General features: G+C 36.7%; 1 protein-coding gene across 5 annotated transcripts in view; it reads right to left on the bottom strand.

The window, feature by feature from the left end:
- Positions 1-1192: 1192 nt before the first annotated feature.
- CEP162 (centrosomal protein 162) overlaps positions 1193-27301 on the bottom strand; it is a 42765-nt gene continuing 16656 nt past the window's right edge. For 3 of the 5 annotated variants that reach the window (XM_064707469.1, XM_064707471.1, XM_064707468.1), the window contains 21 exons: positions 26132-26247; positions 25137-25167; positions 24637-24759; positions 23759-23950; positions 23515-23596; positions 22404-22668; positions 20971-21229; positions 19172-19314; positions 18159-18386; positions 17326-17460; positions 16318-16430; positions 15437-15542; positions 14551-14677; positions 13482-13645; positions 11956-12060; positions 10695-10919; positions 8926-9596; positions 7958-8099; positions 6897-6995; positions 3980-4114; positions 1193-2290 (listed from right to left, as the gene is read on the bottom strand). In XM_064707469.1, coding sequence (XP_064563539.1) covers positions 2081-2290; positions 3980-4114; positions 6897-6995; positions 7958-8099; positions 8926-9596; positions 10695-10919; positions 11956-12060; positions 13482-13645; positions 14551-14677; positions 15437-15542; positions 16318-16430; positions 17326-17460; positions 18159-18386; positions 19172-19314; positions 20971-21229; positions 22404-22668; positions 23515-23596; positions 23759-23950; positions 24637-24759; positions 25137-25167; positions 26132-26247 — 3671 coding nt within the window. In that variant the 3' untranslated portion in view covers positions 1193-2080. The remainder of the gene's footprint in view (positions 2291-3979; positions 4115-6896; positions 6996-7957; positions 8100-8925; positions 9597-10694; positions 10920-11955; positions 12061-13481; positions 13646-14550; positions 14678-15436; positions 15543-16317; positions 16431-17325; positions 17461-18158; positions 18387-19171; positions 19315-20970; positions 21230-22403; positions 22669-23514; positions 23597-23758; positions 23951-24636; positions 24760-25136; positions 25168-26131; positions 26248-27301) is intronic. The other 2 variants (XM_064707472.1, XM_064707470.1) reach the window with 1 other exon arrangement.

Below are 27301 nucleotides of genomic sequence, written 5' to 3' on the forward strand. Positions count from 1 at the left end.
TTATCCTTTTCCTTTGCAAAACAGACCCAAATCAAGAAAATCCATTATATTTATACATAGCTGATATTTTATATACAAAGCATTTTTATATTTACACATTTTATGAATGTAGACTAATACTTTGTTAGATGGGGACAAAATAAAAATACAATATCTGAACATGAAACAATCAAGATTACCATATTAACTGGCAACTGACCATCCTTTTAAAATATCTATATATATATGTGTATACAGGCTCATTTTAAGTTTGTGTATGTGCCAAAAAGAAAAAACCTTGCACTTAAGCACTGTCTATGTCTATATGGTATCATTTTTATACTCGCTTGTTTTTTATGCATGCTATGCCACATGCTTGTATGAGAGAAAATGCAGGTTTACTTCTGGTCCCTGAAGAATATACTACATAAACAGACAAGCACAGACCTGAACTATTTCACATCTGATTTAAATGCTAGGTTCAACCAACACTGCAGGTGCTCGGGGACCTAAGGAGTACAGTCTAGCTTTCATCTTCTCTTTGCCCTAAATAAGTAGAGTTGATTGAGATACAACCTCAATATATGTGCTTGGGAATTCTTAAGGACTTGCAGCCACTGAAACTTCAAACTAATAATGTACTGATTTATTGGTAAAGCATGCCTTCCAACCACGAAATAGTTATCATCATCTATTTTAAATTTCCTTTATTTTTAATTGCTGCTTCTTGCTTTTAGCAGCAGGTTTTTCATAAATGTTAAGTGTAATAGCCATGCTCATCATCCCCCCCAGGCTCCTCTCTGGAGCAGTGTAGTTCCTATGGCTTCACAGGTTCCTTGGGCTACATTTCCTGGAGTGATGAGTCTTCCTTCCCTCCACTGGGTCCATCTCTTTCTTGAAAGAAGAGACCAAAAGTGTGGCACCCTCAGCTACACATTTGTGCGGCAGCAGGAATTGCTCCTATGTGCCAGCTCTACAGCACAGGTGTATAACTGGCAGGGCCTGAGGAGAGGGAGAAAGCAACAGCCTCCAACATTCAGGGTGTTACCTGCCATGATGCCTGTCAGTTCAGCAGAAAGTTACCTCCATGTTTGGTGTTTTGGTCTGGTTTTTGGTTGGGTGTTTTTGTTTTTTTTTTAACTTTTCTGTTTTTTTTTTTTCTTTTTTTTCCCCCTGGCCTCTTTCCTAGCTTGCTCAATATTTTAACTCTAAATTTCCCCACCTACACATCCCTGAAGCCTAAGCTTTATCCCACTGTCTTCACATCTGACCAGTCTCTTAGCCTGTCAAGATCACCTAAAGAGGTACTTACTATGTCAGATCCTGAACAGCCCACTGTAAAAACCTTATCAGCACAGCCTTCCCTTTTAAAAGGGACACCAATAACTACACTCACACTGTATTTTATAGGTTTTTTTCTGTATCTGCCCTGTAAGAATTCAGCCAGACCCACTCTGCCATCAGTCTTACCAGCACAGCTGCAATAATCTGAAAAGGAAACAAAGAACAGCTTAAAACTGAGAACCACCAGGAATGCCTGCTCTGTTCCAGCCCTCCAATCATTCACTAGAGTGGAAAGTGGTCTTAAGGGAAGGAGTATTATATGAATTGGAGGGAGAGAAGCAAATGTTGGAAAAATACACTTTTCCTGCCCTATGGAATGAAATACATCAATGAAATGTAAAAAATGAAACACATCAATGCTATACAACAATGCTATATAACTGAACAGCTTACTACTAAAATTTTCACAAAGGAAATACTGTAAGACAAGTTAGAAATCAAACTTTAAAATATACAGGCATGTTCTACAGTCTGTGAAAAAGAAAATTTTCAATGGTAGTTGCATTTACAGAATAACCTCAATATTTCTATTATTAAAAAATTATGTAAATTTATTACTAATAAAATAGAAGACATACAGTATGACTAGAGTATTGCTCATTGCAAATCTGCCTCTGGTCATGAGAGATTCCAGAGAAGATCAAAATGGAATGCAATTTATACGTGGTGCAATAATGATTTTCAATAACATTTCTATACCATAACTTTGAATATTAAAATTCTGCTGCTCTGTTTAACTACTGCATAATCATGCCTTCTAACAGCTGCCTGTCACTGTGAATCCAGTGGAATCAGGTGCAGGAATCACAACCCCTTGTTTCTGCAGTTCACGTAAAACATCGAGTATGGAATCCAACTCCATTCGAAATTTCTCCAGTTCCTGATTCTTCTGCTGGGCCAGCCTTCGCCACCTCTCAACCTCCTGGGTTTGCCTTACTTCAGAAATGTGCTGCCTTAGTTGGGTAGCCTGCAAATCAGAAGAAAGCACTGTGATTTCCTATGCCAATACTCAGCCAGTGCTGCCACTTTGCAAAAATCTGCCACATATTTTATCTGATGCTCAGTCTCAAAGCTGAATGCTCACATTAAGTAGAAGCAATTTGTTCTGAATATTACCAAAATCATTCTGATAGCAATGAATTCCTTTAAATATTTGCATTAATGACAGAAGGGTAGAATTGATTATTGACTAATGAGCCCCAGGAGAATTTATTCTATCCTCTCCAAAGCAGCAATAAAATTTGAATATTGAATATTTAAGGCAAAGCTTAGCATATAACATAAAACCCTCTATAAATTAAAATTAATTTTTAAAATTTCCACTTAAATGTGGTAATTAAAATAATGCTCTGCAAAACAAAGTAAAATCTGAGTGACATGTTGTAGCCTACTACTCTACTTTTAGAAACCAAAAATTCTAGGAATTATCAGAAAATGTCCTGTAATCACAAAGATCTGATGCTGCTGCAGATAAATGTATGAATAACTTTATTGAATCCCGAACATAGTCCTATTAATTTACACAACATAAGAAGTATCATAAGATATCAAAAGCTCCACAATTAATTGTAATAGATCCTTTAAAGAGAGGTTATAATTATCATATTAATGATAGGCCATAAATTATCATATTTGCAGTTTGATACTAAGGATAACCTGTTAATTTCATGCTCATTAATTTCCTTTTCAACACTATTCATTTTGATATAATTCATTTGGGCAACTGTTCAATGCCCCAGTGCTGATGGTTAAAGGAGAAAATCTGGGACAAATCAAAACCCAAAGCATAATACATAACAAGGACAGGAGCACCACAAAAAGATGAAATTGTTTAGTACTAAACATGTATACTATTATTTCTTAAAAAAAAACCCCAAACATGACAAAATATCTTAGTAAATACTATTGGTATTCAGTGGAGCTAGATCACAGAATGGGCAGCAGCAAACACTTCACAGAAATGGTAAAGACATCCTCACATCATATAAAAGCAAATTAATAGCAAAAAATGAACTGTATTACAGTCACCTTTAGCAGGACAGAATGTGAACAAAAATAACAAAAAAACCAGTGGCAATAGGATTTATTTTTAATCCAATGACTTGTTTTATGCATGGGTCTTTTTTGAAAGAAAATATCTGATACAGGAATGTACATGAAGAAATCCTTCTACAGCAAAAAAAACCTGTACATTAAAAGCATATTCCTTAAGATCTGGTTTTAAAATTTAAAATAAAATAAGATATTACTATACTTTTAATGTAGCTTTTCTGAATAGGGCTGCAAGGACTAGATAATCACAGCTCCATTGAGGAATATATCATAGGTTAGACTCTGCACTCCAAACTCTTGTCAGTTTTCAGTAGCTTGCTTTCATTGTGAAACTGAAGTATGAAATAATGATATTGACTCCAAAGGTTTGTCTGGAGTCCAACCCTCTGGGACACCAAGACCTTCTCAATTAGCACAGCAGGGTGGAGCTGACCAGGCCAGCACCTACACTCACTTGCGTTAGAGGCAAAGACAAAACCATGGCTGCATAAAAACTACTTTCCTCCTGCAGTGTGAGCTAAATAAGCCTGAATAAATACCATAAAATTACATTTAAACCAACAAATTGCTCTTGAGAAGTAAATGCAGCTATGAACTGGTATACCTTTTGAATTTCATGCTCCCTTTCTGCATGTCTGCTCTCTATATGCTTGATTTTCTTTTCCAGGCACAAGAAATGTTTCATTTCAGGACTCTGGCTCTCCCTAGCCTCTCTCAGTTCTTCCAACAATTTTGTCACCTACAGTCAAAAAGAGAATAGATGAAAATTGTTATAATTGTGTTAGGCAGGGTATAAACAAGATTCCTTTAAAAATGTATTTGCATTGTTTAATTGTTACATTCAAAAGCTGTAGAAAAAAAGACATAAAAGAGAAATCTCCTTTGTTCAAAAGCTTTAACAGGGACTCAGGGATTTATGTTAGGATTTTTCATTTCTAAGAAGTAGCTTGAGGACATGAAAGTCTAGTCCTCTCTGATAAATCCAGTGCTGTTAATAATGTTATGAAGGGATTGTGTTCTGTCACATTTTTTACTTCATACAACAACAGTTAACAGAGAATATTATGATTAGATGTTCTTACACTTTCCCTTCTCACACCCAAGATAAAGACCAAATATAAAAGATACCAATGTATTTCTAAGGACTAAATTAATTAGACATGCTGCTAAGAGAGATGATTGCAAGCCTGCATGTAAGCTTAATAATTGCCAGGTAAAATAACTTGACAATGACTTAAAACTGATTTCTTAATCCTCCAGAAATTCAGGGAAGTTTTCTTATAAAGCCCTACTGGTTTATTCTCATTCTTTGCCTGTTCTCAGTAACTTGATACTCCTTTAGCCAAAGTATTTCTTGGTCACTCTTAATGTATATAAGTAAACTAAAGAGACAACTTTGACACCTTTATCCTTTATGATAGTCCTTCGCTTCCCTTAGCCAATATATTTGAGAGCTGCTACCCCTCTTCAAGCACTCAGTCATCCTTGCCTCTCTGCTGTGAATTCAGGTAGCTGGCAGCTTTGTGTCTTCATAAGATGTTACCACTCTTACTGAGAAGTGACTCTGAGGCAGCTTACTATTACTTACACATTTCAAGGCGGCTTTCTAAAATAACAAGGCCTGTGTCAGTATGTTTTTGCCTGTCCATTACTCCAGCAGATAAAACTTTTCAGCCACGTTTTTCAGAGGAGCAGAAGTCTTAGTTTCAAAAGATCTGTGCAACTGAATGTCTGCTGCTTGGCTGCTGAGTTGCCCCACTGAAGGGAAGGGCTGATGTGTGGTCTCAAGTATATAATTAAACACAATTTAAAAATCACAGTGGAAAGATGTCATGAGGGGAAAAAAACCCCAGGAGAAAAGAGGCTCTGTGTATTTTGCCAGCGACAGAACCACGTCAAATACAATGCAGTGCTATGTGCAAGCTGTTAAGGAAAGGAAGCACTCAGTTAATGGAAAACATCCATGAACAGCATTTCTGAGATTAGTACTCAAATAACAATGTTCCAAGAAGCCACAGGAAAAACTGCCTTTTTGGATGCACCACCATTTTAGACAGAGGATTCAACCCTATTACCAGTGAGGTGCTTTCCCCTATCACTGCTATTTCCATTTGCAGGTCTGGGTGTCTTCTTTTCTCAGCACAACTTATTGAACCATTTAATGCCAAAGATGTATTTTAAAAGCAGCACAAAAGTTGTGCTAGAGGGCAAAAGCAAGGCATAGATATTTCTCTCTGTACAGTCTTGCAATGATTTCTGTAACAAAGACACTCCTTTACATTTTCTTAAATACCAGCACGTTGAAGTTGGCCTCTGCCACGTGGGTCAGACTGGATGATCTCTTAAACCATTACTGTCAATAACCTGTAAAGCAGTCATAGAGGAAACAATATCATTTGTCTCATTGCACTCTTCCTCTGTTTTTCCAGGAAGAAGTATTACATATACTGACACCACTGGAATGAAACAAGCTTTGTAAGGAAAGCCAACATCTCTATGAACCCAAAGTCTCAGCCCCTATTCTGCAAACATAGAACTTGTTTAATAGGACATCTTTTTTCTCCCCAGACAAACCCACAATTTTATAGAAATACTTCACAACAGAGGTGGAATTTTGCGCATGTAAGACAAATACCTGGATGAGTTTAGCAAGATTAAGATTAATCACTTTTAATAACCCTTGCAAGTTAGAGTATTACCAAAATTAAGTTAAAATAGTGATCTTCATACGTCAGGGAGATGGTGAATGAAGCACAGGCACAATGCTGAGACAGGCTACATCCTCCTGAACAGGAAAGGGCAACAAAGACTGGCACTACTTCAAGAACAAAAATGCATAGCCAGTGATTCTAAAAGCTTGAACTAAAAGGTGGACAGCAATTTGATCCAACATTAACCCAAATGCAAAGATAAGAACAAGTGTAAATTTTAGATTATTTGCTGTTGAATGAAGTAGAAGATTAGAAAAAAATCAGCCTATATACTTCTCTCAAAACCCATTGAATTTCATAGATTTTATAGCTAACTCTCCCTTCTTAAGACACATTAAGTTTCAGAGATAGCAGAGGAGAAAGCCAGGAATACAACTGCCTAAGTCAGTTTTACAGCAATGGAGGATGAAAAAAGAAAAGCTTTTGAAAACAGCAATAAAAAATCCCCTTAATCAAGAGGAATAAAGAATAAGTCCTGTGGTCTATTTACCACTACCCACCATAACTCTCAGAGGATATGAAAACCTGGATTAACCTACTGATCAAACTTCATACAAATGTCAGACATTTCAAACAAAATAATAATAAAAATATTAACATCAAAAAAGGTCAAAGTTCTGCATTCTGTTCTGTGTTGTTCTCCTGGTCACACTAGAAAAACTTTGCATTCTCAGGGATAATTGATGTAGAAGCAACTGACAAAGATTTTGTTTCTAAGACTTATTTTACTACATATTATTTCAGGCTTGACATGAATTATGATGAAAACTCTTATTAGACTAAGGTGCCCCCATTGAAATTTAAATATACCTCTTTTTGTAGAAGTTGTTCTCTTATCTGTGAAACTAAAAGAGCTTCTTGACGTCTCTCTTGTTCACCAAGTTGTTCTTGAAGATGTTTGATTAATATCTAAAAAAAGGTTTAAAAATATTTTGTCATTAGCATATACACCCATGACAACATGTGAAAACCAATGCAGGAGAAGTACAGAAAAAAATAAGCAGCACTGAGAAAGTTGGAGACATTCAGTCTGGAGAAGAGAAGGTTGTGTGGAAACCTCATAGCAACCTTCCAGTACCTGAAGGGGCCTACAGGGAACGCAGAGAGACTCATGATCAGGAACTAGTGTAGTGATAGCACAAGGAATAATGGGTACACATAAAAATGGAGGAAGTTTAGGTCAAATATTAGGAAGAAATTCTTTACTGTGAGGGTAATGAAACACTGGAACAGGGTGCCCAGGAAGGCTGTGGATGCCACAAACCTGGCACTGTTCAAAGCCAGGCTGAATAAGGCCTTGAGCAACCTGTTCTAGTAGGAGGTGTCCCTGCCCATGGCAAGGGGGCTTGTGAGTATGATCACAAGTATGTTCAATGATCTCTGAGGTGCACTGAGCCCCTTAACATTCTATGTTTCTGTGATTGCAGCACTGCAGGTGTAAGTGCTGTGAGCATTAACAACACTGCCTCCAACACGTGTGTGCATGGGCTGTTAAATAGCACACATATACTACAATCTTCAAATTACTTTCCTCATTTTTCAATGTTAAATAATCTGAATGAAACAGCTCTTTCTACCCTTTATACCATGTGTAAAATAGCCCAGAGAAGTGGTGGAATTACCCTCCTTAGACATACTCAAAAGCCATCTGGATATAGTCCTGGATGATCCTCCTGAGCAGAGCAGTTGGACAAGATGACCTTCAGAGGTCCCTTCCAACCTCAGCCATTCTGGGATTTTATGAATACTGTGGCACAGGATGATTTTTGAAACAACAGGTCCTACCTCAAAGAAAGTAAGTTTATAGTAATACAGAAAGAAGTAATTTTAAGATATATCTATATGTAAGTAATGTATCTACTGTATCTTACTTCCTGTGCTGAAATTCTGTTCTTTAGTTCAGCTACTTTAGAAGTAGAATGTTCCTTTGCATGCTGGCAAACAATCTTCTCAACTTCCCTCTGGTGGGAAGCTTTCAGAGATGCAATGTATTCTGCTGTGTCTTCCTGCATCCTGAACAGAGCAAGAGAAAAGTGAGATGTAATAGTGCAGCTACAGACAGTTCTTCAAAAATGCAGCAGCTTCTCACTTGAACACACAAAATAACCAAAATGTTACAGGCAGCAGATCTTGCATATTTCATAACAAAACCTTGCAAGACAGGATCATCATTACTTCTATTGCTCTGAAGGGAGAAAAGGGTGGGAAACCTGCAGTGGTGGATATCTGCATCATCTAACTAGAGGCAGTGAGGATACAAAAAATTCAGTCAATCATCTTTGCTGGTTCCTCTTATTAAAACAGTGGCAAGAGAACACATGCTTTTTAATCATAATGCAGCTACCTTCTTTTAGATATCTATTTTAGAAAAGAATGTGTTGTAATCTAAATTGCATGTCAATTTCTTCTACTTTGATTGTCAAGGGATGTAAGGGAGACTAGGTAAAGTATAAGGTTTCTACTGTTGGCCAAGTAAATTCCACTGAAAGCACACTCCAAGTTTGAAGGAAAGAACATGGACCAAGTATTAACGCCGTACAACACAAAGCATCTAAGATAGGATGATTTAAACTGAGATATTTTCTTAAAAGTGTAAGAAATTGTAGCATTAATAAAAGCATTAACATAGGTTTGCCTGTGGAAAGAACTGTGACAGTGCACTGCTTTTAAAAAAACCCCAAAGTAACAAAAGAACTCCCAAAACCCCTCCCAAAGCCAGAAACAGCATAAATGAAGGTATAAGCAACCTTCACACATGGCTGAATATTAATATGCTACTTCAATCCTATGTTTGCCAACACTTTAAGAAAGTTTTTAAAGGAATGTGTTGAGCATTTACCTTCGCATGTTGCTTTCAGAATAAGCCAGAGCTGCCTGAGACTTCACCCGCTGCTGGCTCATTTCCAGGGACAGTTTCTCCAGCTCCTCTTTCAGATGGGCATTTTCTTGCACAACTTCCGAGAGATGAGAATCAGAGAAGGTTTGTGGTTGGTGTGTTTTGTCATCATTGAAAATGCTTAGACAGGCTTCAGTGTTGTTGGAGCTCCTTCTATCTGTGGCTGAGGTATTCTTTTTCACAACCTCTGTAGAGTTTCCATTAGTGTTTGTTTTATGTCTCAAATTATTATCAGACAACATCACCATCCTTTCTTTTTGAAGTTTCTCAACAGTTTTTGTGAGGTCTTGTATTTCTCTATTTTTGGTGACCAGTTCTTCATTTAGTTTTAACAACCTGTCTTTTGTGCTTCCTTGTTTCATCTTAGAGTCCATGGAATCTAAGTCTTTATTATCATTTTTGCTTCTGAGTTTTAATTGGGAATTTTGACTTTTAAGATTTTCAATTTCTGTTTGGAGGTTTCCAACAGTGATCTGATGGGTCTTCTTTAGATTCTGAAGCTCCTGCTCAAGTTCTGCAGAAGTGGCTTTATCACCATTCAGTTTTGGTGGTTCATTCATAAATTCATAGGCAAGTAGTTCCTCAAGCTCTGCAAGTCTTTGTTCATACTGTATCTAGGAGGGGAGTAAAAAGCAGGGACAAAAAAGCAGTTTTGTAAGTGTGCTGTTATTATTAGCTCTTCCTATTATTCTTTTAAGTTATTGCCCTTCTGAAGAAAGACTTCAGAAGACAAAATACAAATCAGGATTACTAACAAACTACTCAATCAGTTCAGAAATTAGTGAGTGAAATAATTAAGTCTGCTGTAAAATAGAATTACTTGAAGAATTTACTACAAAAGAATCTAATCACAATGGATGCAAGTAATTATGGGACAGACAATTATACTGACAAGAAAATATTTCATTTCTATGTAATTGAGTTCTCTTCAGATGCTACCAATGCTAATTTTGTCATTATGTACTTGGTATATGTCAGCTGGCAAACATTCATGTCACATGTTCAAAGTTGTATTTCATATTTTTCAAAACATCCTAAATTTCAACAGAGCAGATCTTTCTTTTTATGTATTTCTAAGTATGAAGAAAGAAGTATGAATTCAGAGAGAGACAAAATTTTTCCCCCTAACGAGCTGAGGAAAACCTAACCTTCTTAATAGCTTGGATGGCCTTTGAGGAAAGTATGATGAGTGACTTATGGAGAAAAGGTGGAACAGCTGGCCAATGCTTTCTTTTCTTGCTCATTAAGAACCTGTGCAGTTCATCTTTTCCTTAAAGTAAAATTCCAGACTTCCAGGCTTCCTAACCCAAGTCTTTAGGCTCACTATCATGTAATTTTTGGACATGTGTAGTGGTTCCCAATGTTCCCTGCAGAAATGTTCAGTCAGCAGACCTCTGAAATCACAGCCTTTGGTACAACAAGGAATTAGAGAAGCAGCTCTACTCTGACCCACAGGGTGAAAACTACTTATCTTAATTGTAAGAATTAAATTATTATGCCTTGAGAACATGTCCTCTTCATTTCAACACTAACAATTTCAATGCTATTTTTATTTATCTTAGGTGCTGAAGGTACTGAAACTCTGGTTCTGAATTATTTGAATAATTTTTTTCCCTTGAATGTGGTCTTTGCTTTCAGTTTTAACCACTACCCTCTGTTACACTTAGTTGACTTGTAACTGTTACTAGCAAAGTGGACTACTCAACTTTTACCTTTATTTTTTGAAACTGTTGTTCCATAGCACGAAGGCTTTTCTTAGCTTCTTCATCTTTACCTTCAAGTTCTGTTTCTAATTTCTTTATTCTTCTCTCCAAAAATTCAACTGTGTTTGTTTTAGCTGAAAGATCATTTGTTTTCTCAGCAGCAGCAGCAGCAAAAATCAAAGCAGGCAAAGAATTTGGATACCTTCTTTTTAGAATTCCTTCCATTTCTCTGATCTATTCATAAGAAAATTAAGTCAAAGGTTAAAAATAATAAAGTTCTAATAGAAAGGGAACAAAAGTAAGTGACAGAATGTTAACAAATTTCATTCCCTTAAGGTGGAAGAATGAAAACCATAGATGTGTATATTGAGAATTACTTTATATTCCTCCCATTTATGGTTTTGTTTACAGAAAAGCAAGACTCATTGTCTCTTACTGACTAACTTACACATGATCTTAAACAAAATATTGCTCGGGTCTTCAGATTACCTTATATCAATAGTCTAAAGAAAGTCAAAAAAAACGCGATTTGAGAATGGCTTATAATGCTGTGAATATGCTTTTTTTTTCTGGATTTGAATTCACATTGTACTTTTCCAACTGTTAAGGAAATTTCATAGCAATATTGGAATTATTCTCCCAATAACAGATTATATGTCTTTTATTTTGTAGTATGCAATCATGGAAAACTAACACTCTGCATGCAGCATTAATAACAAGTCCCTCTCTTATCAGTAGATAAGATATTCATATCAGAATTCTGCAAAGGCTCTTGCCCATGATTCCCACATCTCTAACCAATGCAACTGCTACCTCCTAAAATTCAGGAAGGCTCACTTCCACTTGATGTTTTTTTGGTAGAAACATGGATTTTAAGGTCTCCACTCCCCCAGTTTTCATGAGTCTTGTATGAATCCTGCAGAATTTAAACCCCTACTCTTGAATCAACTTGGCTGAAATTCATCATACTGTTGAGGAATTACTGAATGTGGACAGGAGTCTTAGCAAGCTTTGGCTTTTTCCCTCTTGCCCCTTTTAAAGAAAATCTAAACAGTTATTTTAAAAGATTTTAAAAGGGATACCAGCTTGTTAAATATAGTAGCTAAAAGACTTATTCTAAGAACATAATTGCTCTTGTGTTTATGAGTGTCCAATAACACAAGTTACTTTATCACAGAACTTCATGCTTATGCTTTATCCTTATTAAGGCACTGGGGTTTTAAGAGACTATCTGAAACAAAGGTTAAATGAGAGTCCTTTTATTGCATACTTGTCGCTCAAGATCCTGAATTCTTTTAGCATCTGCTGCTCTGTCTCGCAAACGTTTCTTCTGTTGCACACACTGATCTCCTGCATCAGCTCTGAGCTTCTCAACCTGTCCAATTTATGAGAAAACAAATTGAAACATGTATTCAGAGACATTGTCCTGTAGTACAAAAGCATTTCAAACACACATAGTACAATGGAAGTATGCTGCCATTTCAAAACTCGTAATGGTAATTTCTGTACTAACTAATTCTCCAGACTCTAAACCTCCATGACAACTTCCTTCTCCAAAGTAACTGAAACTAGATAAGGAAATCTAAAAGAGAATTTCAGCTCTGGGACACTCTTGTCTTTAAACCAGAAATACTGCTCCTTTCTTTCACACTGCCAGTATACAGGCTTGATTAGCAAGCTGTCATATGAAGTGCTACAGTGCATTCCATGATTTCAGGATGAGTTTAGGAAATGGTTTGTGATTTGCAATGCTACACTATGCCATGAGATACAGAAACAGCCAAAAGGCAATGTTATGTTGTGCCTAAATAAAAGCTGAGTCCCAGCTGAGAATCAGGGCGTGGCTAACTCATGTTCCTGCATTCCTGTGATGCCTGGTCATGAGGACTCAAAGCTATAATCTAAAATTGAATTTCCTACCTTTATTAGCCACTATGATCTTTGTACAAGGATATGATATCCTGGATATTTAAAAATATTCCTATCTTGAATTCTCTCCCAGATTGGTAATTTTACCAAGTCATGCTAAGTCATGCTTTTATTCCAGCATTTTATAGTTTGGCTGATTTGATTATTTCTATGAAGTCACAGCTTATGGTACCAGAATTTTTAGACACCAGTCCAGCCCAGAGAAAATGCCAATAAAAATATTTTTTTTCACAGGAATGGTATCTTGAACAAAGATACCATTGATATCTTGATATGGTGCTGTCTGTCCCTGGCTGCTCCTTCAGAAGCATCCCCTTTCATCTGTGATCTCTCTAATAAAAGATCATAAAAGATTCCAAGATCAGTTATATTTTAGCACTGGTAATTTTTTTTTTTTTTTTAATGAATCCTAAGTCTAATGTACTGACAAGTAGACAATGCAAATCTCACCAGTACTCAAGATTCATGTATTAATTTTGTTTAGATTTCAAGTGCTTTGGGTTTTCCCCCCCTGCCAGAGTAACCAGGGAGCTTTTCCTAAGAAAGAATTTAGAACTGGTACTTAAGAGAATAAAAAAGTGTTGCCTAAGTTACTATGGAGCAAAAAGGAGGAAAAGAGAATGAGAAGAAGGGTGTTCCTGGTTGTTAACATAACAATATACTTCTTTCCCTCAGGTCAAGAAATTTGAAGGTTTTAGGGAAGCATGTTACTTGTGTTCCCAGAAGCATCGGCAAGATGTTCAATAGAACCAATCTAATATACCAAAAAATGGAATTATTATGAAGGAAATAATTACATTACACGCATCATTGGAAAAAGAAACAATTTTCAGTTCCAACTTCTTACATAAAGCTAGATATTATCACCTCTAGTCTTAGTTTCTCAATTTCTTCTCTTGCATCTCTAAGACGGGCTGCATCTTTATCCAGAAGATCTTGATTTTCTGCATACCACTGAAGTCTTTTTTTTAAATGAGTAATTTCCTGTTTGTACGATTCTTCCATAACTTTAAATTCATAAGACTTCTCACCTACAAGAATAAAACATTCTTAGAATTGTTTTATTAGTAATTATGTATTGAAGAAGTAATTAGTCAATACTGTCTTCCTCAGCAGATTTCATGCATTTACCATTTTTAAAACACTGTTACTGCAGTAGTTTTAAAACCAGATCCTAACTGGGATTTTAAAAGCAACAGTATTTGTAAAAAACCCTTTATTTTTCTCATACACAGCAGTACTCAATGGCTTACAGTTCACTATAGAAAGTATTTAAGACAGAATCTCAGGGAGATCTGTTCTTGATCGTGCTCTAATAAACAGACCTTCATCATCAAGATGAAGGACAGCATAGAATATATGCTTTGATGTTTATTGATCATAATCCTCCCATTTAGGGATTAAGCATTTTCAGCAGAGACATGGAGGTAAGTATTACTGCACTTAGCATTTGTGATGCGTGACACTGGAAATGGGGAGAGTCCAATTTTGAGCCTTCTCTCATTAATTCAAACTGGAAAAAGCTCTGATAAGAATGCTGAAAAAAGTCCCAAGGTGTAAGTTATAGGTAAAAAATGGGGAAGAACTAAATAGGAGACTAAGATGTAACACAGTAAATCTTTTCTTTTGAACAGAGTTGTCACATAATTGAAGTATTTTTTTTTCCACATCCAGTGAAAGATTGGCAAGAAATCAAACCTAACAGGTCACAACAAAGAGTTTGGTTGGATACAGGAAGATACTTTCTAACAGAGTACCAAAAGTACTGCAGCATGTCCTTCACTGTATGCTTTTGTTAGAAGTTTAGACAGTATTTGTAAATGGTCTAGATGCATTTCACTAAGTAATACTTTAATAAGAAACAAGCTTTTGTTACATATTTATTTACTGAAATGCAAAGTAAGCAAAATTATTCAACAAAATGAAGGTGCTTTACTTGATGCAGATGCAATCTGGACTTTGGCTAAATCTCTCTCTTTCTTGGCTTGTACCAAGTCTACCTCAAGAGCTTGCTTATCTTGTTTTAGACGTCTTATCTCTTCTTGTAATTTAGCTTCTTCTTTCTAGATTTTAGAGAAAACAGTAAAACATGAAAAACTAAACACATAATATCACACAAAACCCCTGAGCATGCTTTTTCATCACACAAAGATTAAATCACAACAGTTACATCCGACCACAGCAACAATAAGGTATTTTAATTTTGGTGTTATTGTCAGGCCCTGCAATAGAAGAGCATGGGAAAACATAAGCTAAGCATTAAAAAAAATCCAAACTCCAGATTTTTTAAGCCTTACTTAACTGTCATAGAAGTAGAAAATCTCTGCCTTTTGAAAGGGTCAGTAAAGAAAATGGCTTGACTTACTTCTGAGACTGAAGACTGTAGGATAAGTGGTCAAATGTATTGTCCAACAGTTCACTCTACTACATTCTACTTCTTGCCATTTTCTGCAGGCAGTCTCTCTTTTTGCTACACACGAACACTAGGAAACTTCAAGACCAAGTAGGACAAAAGGTCTTGGTGCCAGAGCCACCTCTAGAGATGGAGCCCCTTGGTCCTAGGTATGCACAGGTACAGCAAAAACCAGCTGGAGGGGCTGAGATTTTGGGAGCAGCCAGTAAACAGACTGAGTGTCTAGGCATGTACATGTAGGTATGTCACTGCTAGTGAGCTCCTATCCTGAACTGCTGAGCAGGCCACATCAGGCCTGTGTGCGTGGGGCCACACGTGCTCCTTGTGTTTCCAGTGGTATTAGTTGTATTTCTGTGCTACATGCAAAGGCACTACACTCTGTTAGCTTACAGGCTTGGTATATCCCTACCTGTGCTACTCGAAGCTCTGAAATCAATTCTGTGAAACTCTGATTTCTGGCTGGTTCAGAATCCTGCATGACTCGTGACTGGTTGTTAATCTTCTCTAGCTTTTCTCTAAAAAACAACAGAAAAGCAGTTATGCAATGTGGTGATTCAGCATACTATCAGTGGCCACTGAAAAACAAACACAATCCCCTGCCCCTCAAACTGTATCACACAGTCAATCTGGGCAGGTTCAAAACAAAAAGAGAAACAAACATACACAATATTTATACACAAACAAAATTCACTGTAAGGTGAAGTCTTCTCGCCTCACACGAACTAGTTTATTTGGACTACACAAGGGAAGGAAATAAAGTTCTACCCTGCATCAGTGGAACTCATTTACAGGCCTCTCCATAGCAAAGATCTGTAGATTAGGAGTACACACAATTGCTAGGTTGTTTCTCCTTACTAGCACAGGATGCAAATCTCACAGGACCTACAATGCAGGGAATAAAATTGTTTCTCCACCAGCAGAACCTCTTGTGCCCCCCTGATTTACTCTGTGTCTTACAAGAGCATCAAAACATCTTAATAACATCAGCAGAGCCAAAATATCAGAACAAGTGCAGTGTAATGCATTATGTATTCTGATATGAATAAGAACACTGAAATATCTCCCAAGTGGAAGTCTCCAGTCTTCCCACAGGTTTGCAACACCATCAAGAAAACAAAGAATTAAGTGCCCATAACCAACACAAATCAATTCTCAAAAGAAGAAACAAGACCACGAACCTGAGAAACACTAGAAAACATTCACCTGATAGATTCTGCAATGGTTCTTCATTAAAAAAAAAAACAGCAGAAAATTCTAGAGATTTTAGGTCAGATATGCAAATGAGCCTACCTTAACTGTATTAATTCAGACTTTAAGCACTGATTCTCCTTAAACATTCGTTCCTCATTTTTTTTGTTTTGGATTTGTAGCTCTTTCATTTGTTTGTATAACCTCTCATTTTCCTAAGTTGAGACAGACAAAGTTAAAGAATATTCACAATTACTGTTTTCTTCAGTTATAAAACAATTTTCTATGAATCACATAGTTTACCTGCTGAAACAGTGGAAGAAAACATTGAATGTTTAATTACTGAGCTTCTAAAATGGATATCTACTTTCACTATCTACAATCTCATCCAAGTGTCTGCTCACTCTGCATGAAAGAGCTAGGACAGATCCTCTGCTCACTACCCCAGCTATATTCTAAAAACGTGTTCAGGGGTGAGTGCTGATAGATCAGAGCTCAGCCTGCCCATGCTCCAGTCCTGGGGACACAAATCATCATTGTCTGGGATGTTCACAGACATATGTCGGAAAGACATTGTGTTTATATCAAGAATCATGCTGAGCATCAGCTGGAAGTTGGTTGAGCTACCCACTGGATTTTACAGCTGCAAGTATTCAAAAGGATTATTAAGCTTGAATTATCTATTTCTCCACTTGACTAAGTAATACAAATCAGGCATGCTAATAAGGTTACCTTGAAATCTGCTGCTCAGATCTTGAGAAAAACATTTTAAAAACCAGAATTTTTCAGATTTCAAATGCTGATTAAAAGTACTACTTTTCAGCTACATTTGGGAAAAAGTTTGTGGTTCTTCATTGACCATAAAACTCTCAACTGTAAAGTTACTGATTTTTACAATTTAGAACATTTACATGGATCTGTGGAAAAACTTAGTCCAAACTAGACGTGTGAAAGACTTTTTAAATCTGCAATATGTTTGCCTTTCACACCCAAATTCCATCCACTTTTTAGAAAACAAGATAGCTGTTTTCAACAGAAAAGTAGTAATCATTAAACAACTTTGTTTCTGAAACTGGATAGAACACAGTTCAACATCATGTGTGGTGTTACCTGTTGATAACCTTGAATAATGACCTCTTGATCTTCAATCTCTTTTTGTATTTGGGCCAGTTTTTCCTCAGTTATAGGGATTGTAGCTGCATGGGTCCACCTCTTTTCTTGGGTAATCTCTTCCATACTTCTTAGCTTTCAGAACACACAAACAATAAGAAAGTTTTGTTAGCAACATGGACTTTTCTACAAGACTGTGGTCTCTTCATTACTATCTTCCCTCACTCAGGGAGGTGGTGGAGTCACCATCCCTGGATGTGTTCAAAAAAAGACTGGATGAGGCACTTGGTGCCATGATTTAGTTGAGGTGTTAGAACATGGGTTGGACTCAATGATCTTAAAGGTCTCTTCCAGCCTAGAAATTCTGTATGAGAGCAGACCAACGAGTGGCTCTATCTGGAGTTTTACAGAAGCATTATGAAAGAGAGAAAAGGTATAAAATGTTTGGGAAAAGCTAGCAGTTTCTGTTATGTCTCTAGACAGGAGGGTATGTTATGATGCAAGGAGTTATTCTCAACAAGGGTATAGTGGAATAACTCTGGGAATATTTCATACAAGTTGTATCTGTGGGAGTGAATCAAATCTTTGCAAAAACTTACAGTAAGACTCTCAAAATAGCAAAGTAAGGGAACTCAGGATAACATGGTTTTTCTCCAGGAAAAAAAAATCATGACTTACAGGCAATAAATATAACAGCAGGTATGCATTACAGGGTGTCTGGGTAAATTTGGATTTTCTCCTCATCAACACCTCATCTAAAGTAACATTTATTCAATTTTCAGAAGCAATGTTTCTTCTCTTCTATAGGCACAGGATACAAGATGATAAAGTACCTTACTCTGAAGAACATAGTTTTCCTGACCCAGACGAGAGAGCTCCTTTTCATGCTGTGTTTTCAGTTCCACTACCTTGGTCTCCATCTCCTTCTCTTTTTGTGAAAGCCTGCTGGCCAGCTGCTGAATCAAATCCTGAGCTCTGCTCAGGTCTTCCTCTGCTGTCTGTAGTCGTTTTAACAAGTACAGCTCTCTATCACAGCTTTTGAAAGGGGAAAATGATAAGTCCTAGGGCAGACAATTCAGGGAAACATTACACTGAGTTGATTGTTTACCAGAACTCTGCTCATCAGCTTTATTTAACTGGTTTGTCTAGCTCTCAGCAACAACACAAGGCACTTGAAAAAACAACCCAAAATACAACCCCCCCAACACTTCAATAGCAAAACATCCTATATTCATTTTAATGAGTGACCCCATTTGCAAAATATATATGAGGAAAACAAGACAAAAAATCCAAAAAGAAACAAATACATCTCATATGACAGCCACTATATTGCTACCATAATTATTATATTATGCATCATCTTACTTTTAGAAAAGCAGCAATGCTTTAGGTATTCAATGAATAGCTTTTCTATGCAGTTGAAATCATTATGGCACTGTAAATTCAGTCATCTTGAAGAAGTCAGAAGGTGCTATTAAATATTTAATGCAATGCAAATAGGAAAAATCCCTGAACAGTAGTACTGTTTAAACATTCATGGCAGAATATTATAAGTAGAAATTATATTTAACCTCCTTTTACAATGAAATAGTAATTTTTAGAATTTAATAAGAGGCTTTAATTATATAAACCCACCAAAGCAACAACAATATCCAAGCAACTGAAAAGCAGTATAATTATATTTGCATAGTTTAAAAGTAAAAAGTAGTATCTGACTAAAGGGAGGTGTTCATTCACTATTTCAGTATTTGCCAACCTTGTGATAATTGTTAAAAGCCTTGAAAAAACAGGCTTGCAAGCCAAGTTGTACATGCTATAATTAGGAGCAACACTGGTTATTACTCACATGATGATATTGCTTGTTATAATCCTCAGCCTGGTGTCCAAGATTACTAACAACTGATTGGCCAGACAAAACTCTGTTAATACTTCCCTCCAAAGTTGGTTCATTTGCTGCAGATCTTATTATCCTAGTAGCAAATAAGGCTTCTTCATTTAGGCAGAAAGTAAAATAGAACAAATTATATTCAGAATTTTATGTCCTTTAAGAAAAATATGTATCCATGTGATCCAACCTGTCAGTATATAAAGTATTCTACAACCTGAATTTTGAATCAAATATAGAAAGTTGAGAACAATGATATACTATGGAAAAGCTGGAGGGTTTTTTTTTTTTAAGTAAGAAACTGTTGACAAGATGAACAAAACCAAAGAGAACAACTGAAACATGCAGCTGGATAATAAATCCTCCACAAAACAAGGTTAATCTCACTCCTCCACTTTAGAAGCAGCCAGTTATCTAAGTATATATAAACACAAAATATTTCAAGCTATGGGGAAGATAAGACACAGCAATTTTCAAAACAGACTTTGGAGTGCAGACAGTACAGAAAGAAATGCAACATTTATTTGTTGCATCAAATAACAACTGGAGTAAGAAATCAGGCAAGATCCCTCCAGAGTCACTAACACACATGGAACTGTTCACATCTCAGCCTTCTGACAGTAACTACAACTGCCATTTCAACTGCTCCTGCTTAGGAATGTTACACGTGAATAAAAACCCCACCAGACAATGATTTTTTCCAAATCTCATGCCTTTTTAGTGTCACACACCCCTCAGAAAGGTAGTCCCTTAGTACTGATGACTTGGCAATTGCTTGATTCAATGCTATTCTCCTAGCTATAGAAGAGGCCCCTGCAGAATGCAGCCAGGTGAGATTAATTTTCTGAAATCACATAAAATTGAACTATCATGAACAGTTATAGCTAGACAGGGAAGAGCAAATGTGAAAGAAGCCTATAGTCTTATTATCTCAGTACTTGTCATTCAATTTACCACCTTCACCGGGCTGTAAAACCTCTTCCTCAGGGAGAGACACATCAATGTACTGAAGAACTGAGGTCCCTCAGTTCAACAGCTGCCACAGAAGCATCTCCCTAAGACAGGTGAATAATCCTAAACTGCTTTTCCTGACACTTCCTGCAGGGCTTTTAAACGCACTGCATGCTAGAAGTGCATTAAGCCTGGGTACCTGTGGTGTTACTTGCTCATGCCTCAGGGATAGCAAACATTGTCTGAATTGAGCTGAATAAGCTTAAGATGAATTATCTCATGAAACTCTTTGGGCTTCATCCCAAAATAAAAAGTCTCCTTGTAACCCAGCTTTCACAGGATTACATTGGTATTCTCCTTTTCATAGTGTTTCCAAGAGACATGAATGTAAAATAGGACTTCCTTTTTAGCACTTCTTTTGTACTCTAGGAAAGCAAAGATCAAAAGAAGCTCAGAACAGGAATTCAGTCTCAAACATACAAGTTAGTGAGTCAGCAAATCTTTGCATTTACTGTAATGAAAAATGTCAACTTGTAGATATTAATTTTTGAACACCAGCTTTTTTACTCTTTCGGTCCTGCTGGTGAACAATAGATAAGTCTCAAACATAGTGTTGGTAAATGTGAGTAGAAAAAAGATTCATATAAAAGTCTCTCTCACAGCTATTTCATGCTAATACAGAAAAAAATCAGTACTTAACTGCATTTGAGTTTAGATTTCTCTACGACATTTGGGGTTTTTTTAATGTGAAGCATAAAAAGCAAATCTCTCTGGCTCTTAGAATCAAAACGCTCAAAACTTACAGTTACCTTTAGATTTTGCTCTATCTGCAGGACTTTTGGCTTTCATAAAGGTCTTTTTGAAAGTTTCTTTCGGTGTTTTCTTTTCACTGACTGGAAAAGATTGCTTTGAAAGTAAACTGGGCTTCCCATAGCCAGAACCTCTAACCAGTCCATGAGGACCATGTGAAGGTTTCTTTTTATGTACAGGTGCTGGGCTTCTAATATTCTTTGGTTTGGTTGACATTGGTTCTGATCTTTCATTCTTCAAGGAACAAGACCGAAGAGCCTGTGACAGAACACATTGGTTTAAAACAAGTTTTAGGCTCTGCTGTAAACCGAGGGTAGCATTCACCAGTGAAAAACATAGAATCAGTTACCAAAATTACACAACAATGACTCAGGGTGATGGCAAGCATTGTTTTTAAACAAATTAGTAGTAAGTAATTTTGCAGAATTGTACTACTTCAGAACTACACAAGGCAAGTACTTTGTACTGGCTCTATTTAATTGATCTGGGAAAATGTATCTTTATTTTAATTGTACTGTACATTACAGGGTCTTCTGCTTACCAAATAAGGTAGGTCATGACTAAAGGCTAATAAACACAGTGGATACAGAAACCCAGCCATGAATAAAGGAATAGTGGCAGGCAGAGGAACTCTGTTAAACTTGATCATCAAAAACAAAGCACACAACTCCCAAGACTAACAAATGAAAAAATTTAACCTGTTTGCCCTAAAGGGCAATCCACCAGGATAAATCAGCCAAACCTCTGTCCCTACAATGCCTTACACACACAAAAGATTATTGCTTAAAGGAATTTGAAGCTAATTTAGGGGATGCAAGAAGAAAATAATTTGGAGATACAAGGAGAAGATTTGGGATTACATGAATTTTGTACTGGGATGTCTGAGATGATTGCAAGAATATGCAAAATTTACAGGATCTCTAGGGAAATAACAAAATAGAAGTAAGAAACAAGTCTGGGAAATTGAGGAAAAAAACAGATTAAAAAAGCTGGTGACATGACCAGGTTGCTGGTCAGCACACTTGTCTGACTCAGCTGGACAGTGACCACTGCAGCCCCTCCTATATTCTTACTGAACTGCATTTCTGACTGTTCTCTCTGTACAAATGCTCCCTGTTCTGAGCCTGTTGTGTATTTACACATGTTCCCCCAATGCTCACGTGCTCAGAGACATCACTGTCTTGAGCTGGAGACATGGCATTGCAGCAGCCTTCCACATGATGGGCTGGGACAAGAAGAATCCCACTGGTCCCAATGTACACTGGATTTGGTGACCTCTAACAGCAGCAATGGCAACATGAGAATTTCAAGAAAAACAAACACAGTCTTTCAATTTCTTAACATCAGAACATAATCACATGACAGGCAGTCTAAAAATACATACCTTTAAAAATTACTTCCATACAACAAAAATCTGGTTGGTAATACTTACTTTTTTAGTTTTGCTTCTTTGTGAAAGCAGAGAGTTTTGTCCTGTTTTTTCTCTTAGTAGATCAGGCTGTACTTCACTGGTCTGAATTTCTTTCTCAGTCATCCTGTGAAAGTTACCATCATTCATGCTTGTCTGTAGAAAGATGCTTTCTTCTCTGTTAAACTTTTCAACTAAGTTTTTCTCCCAAGATGAATTATTCTGGGGGTCTTCAAAGGGTGAGTGGCTAATGAGGTCATTGTCTGTGCTGCCTACCAGTTTCACAGGACTGCAAGAAAAAAGAAGTCATATATAATAAGACTTTTGCCTTTTGCTTTTCTATCACTCTAGAAAAAGCAGGACATTTTTTCCTTACGTATCAGCTGTAAAAACTGCCTGAATTTCAAAGAGCTACTAAGCCTCTTTTAAGACCCATCTTGCAGATTTAGTCATACAGATTCGCTCCCATGCTGTGTAAAAAGAGCTGCTTCTCAGCAGCAACTGTTTTTGTAAAGGTAGCAAAATTATCTACAAGATAAACACCTGTAAGCCTGCAATTACCACTAATTAAAAAATGAGCAGTATTTCTGCTGAGTGCAGTTACATGATAAGCTCCCTGAACTCATCTCCTAAGCATAAGCTGTATTTCTGACAGTTGCCAGGCCTGTGCTGTCTGCTCTAGACAGAACAGCTGCAGCAAATAAGGGGGAGGTACAGAGCATAGGTTAGTAAGAATCACAACAGTGAGGTTTGATCTTAAGAGAATGTGAAATTAAGATTATGGAGTTTGGAGAGCTAGAATAGGATGTGGGCTGAAATGCTTGTGGGGAAAGAGCAAAAGACTGGGAGAGCAGAGATCCTAGCTGTGAGAGTGATGAACACTCCTCCAAATGATCTGACAAACATTGCTGCTTATTACCTGAAGTAAGTATGGGAATCCCTGGTCTAAACTACTAATACTGTATAATTAATTTAACAGTTCACTGCAAATGCCATAATGCCAGTGCAGGATATAACAAAATTTCAGAATTTAATTAGAGAAAGATACAGATAAGTTATTTAGAGAGCTGTTTTTCATAAATTGTTAGCAGCTTTAGATTACTACAATTCTTAAAATGCATCTTGAAATAAATACCGTTCAGGGTCCACATCAAAATGTCTGGTATTATACATATGTCCTGTAATTGTTTTCATCAATTCTTCCACAGTAGGTAAATCTAAATAATGAGAAATAAATATAAAATAAATTAAAAAACAAACTAGAAAAAATATTCGTTACAAGGACATTTAAAATGTTTGATAAATGGAGTCTTATAGATACTACTAGTTCAGTCATTTTATAAGCTTGTACAATACATGCCTTCCTTTAAGCTATTTACCTGAATCAACAGTTGACATGTTTTTTGCACAGATATCATTATTTTGTGCAATGCTTTGCCCTAAGCCTTCTGAGACTGCCACTGCAGAACTGTGCAGTTTCTGCTCGCCAGTGTCCCCCAGAGACTGATCAATGTGATGATATGCCTGGTATAGCGCTTCCATGTCACTGGTAGCTTGTCCATAGGAAGTACCTGAGAAAAAAGCAGCCTTGTAAGAGGCACTACTGGATTTTCTGCTTTGGGGAGCACCTCACTGGAGCCTGTGTTTCAGTTACTAGCTTGGTCTATTATGTGGGGAACACAGTGATACCACTTACATTAAAAAAAAAAAAAAATTAAAATCTTGTTTTTCCTTAAAGTTGCCACGTTAATTAGTGCCTACTAAATGATCTCATCTACCATTTGCACTCCTCTCCCCCATTCTTCCCCATCTCAATATTATAACAGTACCAAATTAACAGTACCAAAATGGCTATTTGAACAGGTGCCATCACAGCCATAATCTGGATATTAGTGGCCTGTACTGTTTTGTGAAGTTTGATAAGAGAATGTATTCAATAATTCAGTTCAATGCTGTCAAAGAAGAATTTTAGATATGAGACATAACCAGAGGAGATGGTATTTAAACATAAAATTGCAGCATCAAGAACTACTTTGCAACAATCAAGCGTTTGGCAGAAACATCACTATTTCCTGAAATATTTCCTCGTGTTTTCAAGATGTGTTGACAAAAGCCAAGGGCTTCATGTTTCCCAGTGATCTAAGAACAAGTGAAGACATTGGAGTCATCTATTTTAACAAAGGAAGATTTTTGGTTTCTAGATTTGTTGTGTGGTGGGTTTTCTTCGTTTTTTTTCTTTTTCTAAAGCACCCCTTACCTGCTTCATTCATTTCAACTGCACTGACTTCTTCAGGCTGATCATGTTCATCTGGAGCTGCATCTGATGCTTCAATGGCCTTCTGAAGCTCTACAGCAGAATCTTGTGAATCAAGCAATACAACTAAGAAGATAAATGTTAAAGAAAACAAAAATTCTCTTATTTATACTTCATCACACTGGAATTAGAAGTCTACTAGAGCTTGATGTCTTAAGTATACAAAAAATACTATACAGATTATTTTATTGCCATTAGTGGAAAACCAACGAACTCTGATTACAAGTCTGAGTTCTGAGTAGGTGCAATAAATATAAAAATACATTAATGATCACCTTGAAGTGTTAATATGTAGATTATTTTTAACTATTTCAATTCAACATATTTTCAGTAGAACACATTAATAAAATAAGGTGAAAAATATCAAAATAGTAAAAATCAAGTAAGCAAGCTTCAAAAACTTCCATTTAATCTTCATCCACTGAACAAAGTTTATATTTTACCTTTAGCCAGCATGCCAGTGTTTGCTTCTTCCTAACAACAACAACAACAAAACAAACAAACAAACAAACAAACAATTACTTCGTGAAAAGCAGGGGAAAAAATTGGACAAACTTTAGAAGTTGGTCAAATACCTAAAAACAGTTTTTAGAACTTAGAACTAACCAGTTATTCAGTCTCCAAGAATATGCACTTCTCTAAAATCCTCCTTAGAATGCCATAAAGTTCTCAACATCCTGTACTCTATAAACCTTTTCACAGGTGAAAAGAAATGAAATGCTCCTCTGCATAGAGGAGCATTTTTGCACCTTCCTGGTTCTCTTTTATTGTAATTTGAGAAACAAAAGTTAAGTAGCAGTAAGGACATTATTTACAGCTCCATTATAACTTTTCAAACATTTACTAGAAATACCACTCTAATAAATTTCTTTAAAAAGAACAAAAAACCCAAATAAGTTTACCTAGTGAAAATGAATACATGATGCTCTATAGACTTCTTTTGAAAAAAGCCCAAATCTGAATGTGTGCTCCAGGGATGCAGCCATGTGCTCCAACCCCATGTGCTACACATGAGAAGACCTGACCAAGCCAGTGGACAGCAGTGCCCTCACAGCTCATACATACAGTGAAGATTTTTGGGTCCTCTGTCCAAAGGGCTTCTCTGCACAGAATTGATTGCAGTAGTCTGAGTCAATTGCACCTCAAAAGCTCTGAGAGAATAATCAGTACCCATCCTGAGGCCGAGTTTCCACCTGAGCTCATAATTTGTGCACTTACATCTTCATTTCTTAACTCAAAGGAAGAGTAAGCAGGAAACCCTGTGAAGAACTTAACCCCTTCTATGATCTAGCACAGGGAAGTGCATATCCTTAATAGAAAGATATAGTCTGAGAGCCACAATATTCTTTCAGACAGCATGTATCATATAAAAGTTTAGTTAAATATTGCAGAGCTTTTAAAATTCCTGCAAGTAACAGAAACATTTAGCAAGCTATACCTGTTCTGGAAGACTTAAATCAACTTCTGACATGATGTTTTGATTCACCTGATCTCCTTCAGTTTTGAGGGCAGGATTAGTATCTGTTTCTTCTTCAAAATCTTCACTGTAGCTACCTAAAAGAGTAAAAGTAAATGTCAAACAGAATGAATACTCAAGGAAGATAAAGCACTAAGAGACAGCTACTTCCTTTTCCCCAATGCCTTGTCTAAGAACAGCTACTGCTAATGTTACTCCTTTTACAAAGGCAACAGAAAGTTTCCAAAACTGAGTGTGGTATACTAAAACTACAGTGAAAGTCACACATAATATCTCCAAATTCAAAGGAAGCTGCCTTGTGATCAGACATGCTTTGTCTCAAGGTGTACTTGAACTGACCCCTTTTATTCAATTACACTCTCTCACTTAGGGCTGCAATGATGCAATTCCAACCCTGTAGATAAAGTACTCTGTACATTCACTTAGACAGTTTTGAGGCTCAGAATCTGTAATTTGGCTTCTTATGACCTGCTCTGGTGGGCCAAAAGCCACTCTTAAGACAAAGCACTATTTAAACCCAAGTGTGCCAGAGAATGAACTTTACGAGCAAGGCAAAGGCTTTTCCTTCAGTTACCTAGATCCTTTCACAAGTTTCAGTTCTCTTTTGCTGTATCTCTCCCCCTCAGCTCCTGTGGTTAACAGGCTCTAGTGTCTGCATTATCTGTAACACTTAAGCCTAGACCCCTTGCAAAACACTGGATCATAATGTGCTCTTTATGTGTTTATGGTTTACAAATACATCCTCTTTATGCTTGGGAAATTCAATCCTGACAACAGGACCTCTCAAAAGTTCAGCTGAATATATACGTTTGAAAATACATTCCATTAAATTACGTGAATGCACACCATCATATGACAGCAGTGAAGCATAAAATAAAGAGACATGACAAGTGAAAGACAAATAAGCAAGAAATGTAGCATGAAAATTTTGTGGGGAAATCAGATAAGAGTAATGCTGCAGATTACAGAGATTAAACTCAGGTCTGAGAAGATGGCCAAGATACAGATGACAATTAAGACACTGGAGTAAATCAAATTCCAAGTCAGAGGGTTTTTTTTTCCATTCATGAATGATGCAGGATTTTTACTACTTTTTTTCCCCCTTTTATTTTTGTCTTTTGGTTTACAATA

This window comes from Zonotrichia leucophrys, chromosome 3 (genome assembly GCF_028769735.1).
Source record: "Zonotrichia leucophrys gambelii isolate GWCS_2022_RI chromosome 3, RI_Zleu_2.0, whole genome shotgun sequence".
Lineage (NCBI taxonomy): Eukaryota > Metazoa > Chordata > Aves > Passeriformes > Passerellidae > Zonotrichia > Zonotrichia leucophrys.